The sequence below is a fragment of the Ornithodoros turicata genome, unplaced genomic scaffold (assembly GCF_037126465.1).
Source record: "Ornithodoros turicata isolate Travis unplaced genomic scaffold, ASM3712646v1 Chromosome12, whole genome shotgun sequence".
NCBI lineage: Eukaryota > Metazoa > Arthropoda > Arachnida > Ixodida > Argasidae > Ornithodoros > Ornithodoros turicata.
The window spans coordinates 90,535-99,137 of NW_026999301.1; the positions used below are offsets into that span (position 1 = coordinate 90,535).

Sequence of the window (8,603 nt, forward strand, 5' to 3'; positions counted from 1 at the left end):
GTCTCATTGAGGTACTTCAGTGGTTGGTGATCGGTCTGAAGCACGAAGTGGGTACTGTATAGGAAAAGGTGGTGTCGTTTTATTGCCCATACAATTGCAAGGCACTCCTTTTCAATGGCGGAGTACGCTTGCTCCCTTGGGGTTAGCTGGCGGCTTGCAAACGCTACGGGATGCAGGTCTTTGTCTCCTTTCTGCAATAGCACCGCGCCCAGACCGACATCGGAGGCGTCTGTTCTCAGGATAAAGGGCTTATTGAAATCGGGAGCTCGCAGAACTGGCGGTTCCGATAAGGCGCGGTTGAGGGCGTCGAAGGCCACCTGGTGTTCGTCCATCCACTGAACGACGTTGCTTGCCCGTTTCTTCGTTAGTTCTGTAAGTGGTGCCGCGAGTGAGGCGTAATTGGGGACGAAATCCCGATAATACCCAGCCAAGCCCAAGAACGACTGGACTTGTTTCTTCGTCTTGGGGCATTCTGGATCTTGTGTAAGATCGACTCCTGGGGCGACAGGTTACCCTTGCCGACAGTGTGTCCGAGGAATGGGGGATGCTCGAATCCCAGTTCGCATTTGGTGGGTCTTATCGTCAGTCCAGTCTCGGCTATCCGTGTCAGGACGGCTTCCAAAGTTTTCTTATGTTCTTCCCACGTTGGGGTTGCAATAAGTAGGTCATCATAATAGTGATGCACATAGGGTACGTCTCGTAGAATGATACGCATCAGCTTGGCGAAAACAGCGGACAAACAACAAAGAGTTCAGCAGGGACGGTACCAACAGCTGGATGGCGCCTCTACCCTTTCGGTCGCCCCGACGTCAGCTGCCCAACAACAAGGAGCAAGCTGCCTCGAGATTCGCTACACTCAGACGGACGCTGAACAAGAACCCTGAAATGAAAGAGCATTTCTTCAGCTTCATGCAAGGAATGCTGGAAGACGGCCATGCAGAAATGGCTCCAGAGATTAAGGATGATGAAGAGTGTTGGTATCTCCCATCGTTTGGAGTGTACCACCGACGCAAACCGGGAGAAATACGAGTCGTGTTTGACTCCAGCGCCAAGTACCAAGGCGTTTCCCTGAACGACGTTCTACTGACCGGCCCGGACTTAACCAATATCCTTGTGGGACTCCTGCTCCGATTCAGGAAGGAACGTATTGCCACCATGGCAGATATACGACAGATGTTTTACAGCTTCTTGGTCAAGGAGGAAGATAGGGACTATCTGCGTTTTCTCTGGTATCGCGACAACGGCCCCAACAAAGATGTCATCGAGCACCGAATGCGGGTACACGTCTTTGGCAACAGTCCTTCCCCTGCCGTGGCAACGTACGGCCTGCGACGAACGGTACAGGAAGGTGAACGGGTGTACGGGACGGACGCCAGAGGATTTGTGGAACGCGACTTCTACGTAGACGACGGACTCAAGTCTCTACCCACAGAGGAACAGGCGATCGACCTACTCAAACGATCACAAGCTATGCTTGCCACAGCCAACCTGAAGCTTCACAAGGTAATGCAGGCGTTAATGCAGGCGTTTCCGGCGCGAACCATGCGAAAGACCTGAGAGACCTAGATCTTGGTAGTGACGGCCTTCCGCCTCAACGAAGCCTTGGGGTGATCTGGAGTCTCGAACAAGATACGTTCACCTTTCGAGCACCGCAAAGTGAGGCACCACATACCAAACGTGGCATACTCTCGACCGTGAACAGTATCTACGACCCATTGGGGTTTGCTGTTCCAGTCACAGTGCAAGGAAGGCTTCTGTTGCAGTGGCGTATCTAGAGCTACCTGCGCCCACGGCAACCAGTGAGCCTGCGCCCTTGTTCAGGCACATATCGAGGACACAGTTGGTCATGTTTTGTAAATACTTTAATGAAATCCACAGAACTGCTACACATGCAGATGGCCCACTAACGTCACATGATAGCCTTTCTGGCTTTTGCTGCTGCAAATTTGTCGATAATGTCACCGAAATCAATTTTTTCTGTTTCTTCTCGTTCAACACTTAGGACAGCAAGGTCGGAAAGCCTGTCCTGGCCCACTGATGCTCTTAAATACGAAAGCATCAGCTTTAGCTTGCTAAATGACCGCTCACAGCTGGCAATTGAAACCGCGATCGTAAGCATTGTCTCGACCGCAACTCGAAAGTTCGGGAAGATATTCTCATCTCCAGGAAGTCACATCACTTTACACCTGCCCCAGCCCGACAGACGGTTCAAATCGACCCTCTTGTTGGTCCACCCTATACGAACTCCTCTTTTCGTCTGGTCGATTTTCTGGCTCAGATATCTCTCTCAAAGTCCCACTGCTGTGATCGGCTTGCTACCTAAACATCCTCAAATGCTGCTGTCGCGTCTCGAGTAACCGTACAGGGTACTGGGATCCCCCTTTTGTTTAGGCTGCTTTGGTCTCGGCCGTGACAGTCGCTCACCGAGCTGGTTCGGTTAGCTCACGGTGCCCCGTTCTCGTCAAATACGTCACGCGACCAGTTTAGCTACCTCGTGGTTAACATGATGTCCTTGGGGATGCGTTTTCGTGTGGTCCGCACTAGGTTTCACACTACAACCTCTCTAATGGCGGGTGCTTTAGATCATTTATGAATGTGCCAGGTTGAGTGCCCGACCTGACACATTCACACCCGACCACATAATGGCGCCCCTGTTCACCTGGCGCCCATGGCACCTGTCCACACCTGCCACACCCTAGATACGCCACTGTTCTGTTGAGAGAACTCTTGTCTCACACACAAGAATGGGACACTCCCCTTCCCGTTTGCAATGAATGGGACGCCTGGAAAAGTTATCTACGAGACCCCGAAGGACTAGAACTGACTCGACCTTTCGTTGGGGCATCACTTGTCAGTTCAAGATACAGAGAACTGTGTGTGTTCTCTGATGCGTCACAGCAAGCAATTGCCGCCGTCGCTCATCTGAAGGTTGTGGACGCGCAGGGTACGTGCCACGTCGGATTCGTCCTGGGCAAAGCGAAACTCGCACCCCTACCTGAAATCACTATCCCACGGCTTGAACTCTGTGCAGCAGTTCTGGCAGTCGAGATTGGTGACCTCATACTCAACGAGATAGACATCAGTGTTCATGCAACAACCTTCTTCACGGACAGCAGAATCGTCCTTGGGTACATACTAGGGATGTGCCAATCGAATCCTCGAATCCTAGGCAGGGATTCGAGATTCGGGAATCCGAATCCCAGTGCCCAAAACGGCGAATCGAATCTTTCGAGTCCACCAACCACGTTTGTATGTTTCTTTTTCAAATTGGCGCCTCCGGAGTCCGCCGAAAGCCTTATTGACCGACGGGTATCTTCTTGTTTGTTTGTTTACATTGCCAGAGACTGAGAGAGTTCAGACAGGAACTCTTACATTACAAGTTTAAAAGTAACATATAGTTGCTTAGTTTTATGGAAATAATTCAGACGCGAGAACTTATGTATTTCTTGTAGTCGTTGAACAACATGTTAAATAAATTACGTTTAAGAAGAATTATACGGGGATAGTTTCTCCTGAAACTGCACTATTATTTAATTTGGTTTTCATTAAACAAATGTATCATATTCTGCTTCAAAACACTTTTTAGTACACGTTTTGTTTTCTGGCTTTTTCAACTCTTTTTTAAAGAGAGGATTCGAAAGATTCCAGATTCCTAAGATTCGTGGATTCGCAGAACCTTCCTTGGATTCGGATCCGGATTCGGATTTGTAAAATTCTGGATTCGTTCCATCTCTAGTACATACACAACCAGGCTCTACGTGGTTCTACGTGTACGTTACGAACAGGGTGGCGAGGATTCGCAGGTCTTCATGGCCGGACCAGTGGCGCTTCGTACCGACGGAACAGAATCCAGCCGACCACGCGACGCTGCCCATAGACTTAGCCAAACTATGTGGCTGAGGGGGCCACAGTTTCTTAAAAAACAGTCTGACGACACAACTGACGCAAATACACCAGAGTACAAGCTGGTGGAGTCAGACGTCGATCCCGAGATACGTGCCGAAGTAGCTACCTACTGGACGTGCCTGGAGGTAGAGCCTGACATCGGAACCCAACGTTTTCAGCGCTTTTCTATGTGGACTGTGCTTGTCCGGCTATCGCCAACTTGAAACATATCGCACGTTCCTTCCACGCCCAGCCCGATCTCCAACCAGAACCGTGTCGTCATTGGCATATTTGTTCTGAGCCACGAACAGTGGCGAGCGTGAACGATGCCAGAAATGTCATTCTGTTGAGAGTTCAACGCGAAGCCTACACCGAGGAGATCGCGTGCCTCCAGAAGACGCAAAACGTCCGCAGGGGTAACCCTCTCTACAAGCTGGATCCGTTTCTCGACGAGTACGGACTAGTCAGAGTTGGAAGTCGCCTGAGAAACGTCGACTTAGACAGGAATGAGTGCACCCTGTCGTCCTGCCAGGCCGTCATCACGTCACTGCTCTGCTCATTCGTCATTACCATGAAAAGGTGCGGCACCAGGGAAGACACTTCACTGAAGGCGCCATCCGAACACCGGGTCTCTGGATCCTAGGCGCAAAAAGATCGATAGGAGCACTCATCCACAAATGCGTCCAGTGTCGAAAACTTCGCGGCGGGCTGGAAGAGCAGAAGATGGCTGATCTGCCAAAAGAGCGGGTGAGCACTGAACCACCTTTCATTTATGTTGGACTTGACGTGTTTGGACGGTGGACAGTGGCGTCCCGTCACACCAGGGGCGGCCTTGCCCAGAGCATACCACGATGTACACCGTTCCAGAGCAAGAGGTGGGCCGTCTTGTTCACATGCATGAGCATCCGCGCGGTGCACATCGAGGTGATCGAAGCTATGGACACCTCAAGCTTCATCAACGCGCTTCGAAGGTTCTTCGCTGTGAGAGGACCGAACCGGTACTTCTTGAGCGTCCACTGCCGCACACGGGTCGCAGTGCTTCTGGTCCACTTCACCTACAATACCAATCGCTGCTCTCTTGAAGGGTGTGTTAATGACAAGCATTTTCTGTAATGGTGCCTTGCCGGTCCTTCCCCGTGGTGACGTTCTCTGGCATATGCCGCAACTGTCGAGAAAACGTTTTGCGTCGGCCTGGAGGCCAGGCCAGTAGAATTCGTTCAGAATTCGTTCCGCGGTCTTCTCGCTGCCAAGGTCTCCGGCCATCATGCCGTTATGCGCCAGCTCGAGCACTGACTGACGGCATTTCATCCGCACGACGAACAGCAGCACTTGTTCACCGCCTTCCCGGGTGATGCAATTTCGGTAGAGTTCGTTTTCAATTATCACATAACTCGTTTCACTCTTTCCTTTCTTTTTGTGTCGCTTAGCAGTTCCTACCTCCGCAAAACACTTTTGAAGCGATGCATCTTCTCTGATCTGGGAGAAAGTCATCTGCGTTGAGTCCCCTTCCAAGTTCAGGGACACTTAGTTTTCGAAAACGGCTTTCCCTGTCCCTCGCTTGTAGCCTCGTCGTGACCGCATGAACTTCTTCGCCCGTGGCGCTCGCACTGTCTTTTAAAGGAGGGGGGCTGTGTCGGACCCCACTTGTACATTCTTCTTTGCTTTCACGAGAGTTATTAGCTGAGGCAATCGTTTGTACGCCCCGCACAGTCGTTGTGTCGCTCACCTCCTCCCAATGAGGATCAGGGTCTTCGGCGCTTCGTGTCCCTTCTGTGTTGCCAAACATAAGGTCGTACATCGGATTATCCATGCATTTGGCTTTCACTCTACCCGTGAAAAATGGGGTCTGCACATAGATTTCGGCTTCGGGGAGCATTCTTACGGTATAATCATCGAGAAAAACTGGATGTACGACGCCTGTTAGCCCCTCGTCATTAATTAGTTGCTTCCGTACGATGATGGTATTGCAACCGGTGTCTCTAAGGACGTTTATCTGCGATGATGGAGCTTCCCCTCTAACACTGGAATTTATTCATACTGTAGGGTCGCTGTTGACCGGACACTGCGGTTTGCACTACGGGTATCTCAACGCCATTCTTCAATTCGACGAATCCCTCTTCAACACACAATGACACAGATTCCTTTGTGGCTTCCCGTCCTGGTCCCCTTGTCTGGTCCTCGTTTCGCGCCCGGCAATTCCAGCTTGTGTGGCCGATGCGACCACATTTGTGACACTTTGGTGGCGGACCTCTAGCTGCGGGGCTGCGACAATCTTGGGGGCGATCCCAGCCCGGTTACATACGTAACAACACGGCGGCTCTCTTTCGTTTACCTGTACTCGCTTGTTGAATGATACGCCTTTTCGTTCCAGTTGTCCCCTACTTTCTTCACGAAGTTTCGCGGGTTATGAGTCTCAACGTATCGCCTGGGGACTTTCTCCTTTGCGTTCCCTCATAGAGAGAGATAGCCTTTCTTCGCAGTTGCTGAACAGCTGCTCTTTTAGCAATAAATCCTTTACTTCGGTGTAGCTTTTTTTAGCGCTCGATAGTTCCATCCAGGGTGTCGGAGCGAACCGAAAACCGGAACCGAAAACCGAAAAAAAAACGCTATTTTGGTGCGAACCGGAACGGAATCGAAACCGTATACGTTTTTTCCGTTCAGGAGGGAAACCGAAAAATATATTTAACGGTTTTCGTTCCAAGAAAAAACTTCGCCGATTTGGACTACGGATAGGCGACTGAAACAGACGTCGTGTGCTCTGAAGTCATGTCATGCATACTATACGAGGGTTACGGTTACGGTGGAATGTATGTCGGTATACTATGACCCTTAGGCTCCCTTTGTAATGGTTTATCGTTCGCGCACGCACACAGACTTAGAGATACATGTGACTCTCTAGCAATGTGCCGTAGTGTTCGTTTTAATTTGATCCCCGCAAACTCTCCTCAACTAAACAGCGACCCAAGGGGGCTGCATAACGGCTTCTTTATCGGTAATGTCGCGCAACGCGTCCCTTGTCTGAGAGCAGCTACGTTGAATACATTTACGTATACGCGAGGGCAAGCTCGTGCGAAGTGGCAACTCTTTTGTGGACAGGACACGAAGAAAATAAAACGGAGCCGTCGAGCGCGTTTGTGAGTGAAGGTGTTCCTTGATTTGCTTCCTACTCGTGCGATGGTGCTTGCTGGCTAGACAGTACCAACAGACATTCGGATGGGACGCGATCTCTCCAATCCAGCAAGAAAGTACTTTACGTATGACATTGTAAGAGTTGTACATTTTAGAAACCTTGCAAATATTGTACATTTCCACCTCAGTGGAATAGCCACCCAACAGAGATTCGGGGAAGGCGCGTTGGACGGGGGACACTTGACACCTCAGGGGGTCTTCGCGACCAGATGCTGGCTGGCAATAAATCAGTAGAGTGGGCCAAGGAAGATGCACTGTCCAAAGTTGCACGGTGCACGGATTGACAGCTTGGTCCGTTACCCATAAATACCGAGTAGTGGGCGGACAATTAGGAGGTGCCTGGTTCGTTCTAAATTCAAACTAGGCCAACCATGAGTTGGAGACGTTTGAACCGGGCTTCTGGGATTGGTGTTTGCTGGCGGGGGGTTGTGTCTCACATGTCACCCTTTTAAGCGGAGGACACACGAAAATTCGTGTGTGGAAGCCGCAACGACTTGATGAAGACGAGGCGAAAGCCCCGTGACTTCAGTCGCTATAGTGTTGTCTTGTATATAGTTATGTAAATAACTATGTAAATAAAGCCCAGTTATTGTTCGAAAATACCGCCTGTCGGACGTCTCTTGGGAATATCTCCGATCTGTGAGCAACATCAACGGACCATCTTCCAGCAACAACGGAAGAAACTTTACTGGCGCAGCACGACAGTCTGCTCACCTACGGAGAGTTGAACCATCCGGACGGACGGACGATATTTCGAGTCGGAACAACGAGGGCATATGAGCGCAAGACAGCGGTAGACCATCGGAGTGTCCAGGAAACTGAAGGGACAGCTCCAGTCATCGTCATCGACAAGAAGGTGCAACCGGTCAACGAGGACAGGCTGTGCGTCGATCAGCGCAAGAGGGGACAGCCAGCAGGCCAGTGCAACTTGGACTTGCGACGGACAAGGGCAGTGCAGTGACGGGACTGACCAGCTAGGGAGTCACCGGTCAATGGAGAACACACTCGACGGAGGAGCAACGAACGATTCCACGAGGTAGGTGGGTGGTCAGTCGCTCCTGAGGTCCGCGTGTAGATAGCTTAGATCTTGTAGGATTCTAGCTTTTGTGTACCTCTGTGTTCTTGTGGCAGGCTTTTAGCTTTCACAGTGCATTTGTCACTTGGTCGCGGGTTGCGGTAGGAAGCGTTGAGGTGTGAAACGCTTGGTGCGGAGTCCCAGGGTTGTTGCGTATAGTTGATGCTAACGCGAAGTAAAGCTAGGCAAGAAAAGGCAAAATTCGAAGCAGAAATGGCGGAATCAGGAAACGACAGTGTTTCCGGCTCAGCTAACAGTGACAGCATAAAAATTTTGCAGCTCCAAATCGAGTTGGAGCGAGAACGGTCTCGTAGGATAGAACTGGAAAGAGCCAGAGATGACCGCTCGTCTTGTAGCGAAACGCTGTCCACGAGGACGCGCGAAGAGAATCTGAACTACTACGCCAAAAGGTTAAAGAGCGTTTTGCTCCCCCTACCGGCCGATAGAGAAGTGC

The 8,603-nt window shown here is 50.8% G+C and overlaps 1 protein-coding gene across 1 annotated transcript; it reads left to right on the forward strand.

Moving 5' to 3' along the window:
- Positions 1-777: 777 nt before the first annotated feature.
- Positions 778-4,528, forward strand: LOC135371686 (uncharacterized). The gene is made up of 4 exons (XM_064605664.1): positions 778-1,503; positions 2,899-3,128; positions 3,737-4,031; positions 4,139-4,528. Exons 1-4 carry the CDS (start codon positions 778-780, stop codon positions 4,526-4,528), a joined length of 1,641 nt encoding a protein of 546 aa, XP_064461734.1.
- The last annotated feature ends 4,075 nt before the right edge of the window (positions 4,529-8,603 follow it).

Coding starts and splice junctions, on each gene's coding strand:
- LOC135371686 (XM_064605664.1), top strand. CDS start 778: ATGGCGCCTCTACCCTTTCGGTCGCCCCGACGTCAGCTGCCCAACAAC. Junction 3,129..3,736: donor GACAGCAGAATCGTCCTTGG/GTACATACTAGG, acceptor TTCCATCTCTAG/TACATACACAACCAGGCTCT. Junction 4,032..4,138: donor CCTACTGGACGTGCCTGGAG/GTAGAGCCTGAC, acceptor TTCCACGCCCAG/CCCGATCTCCAACCAGAACC.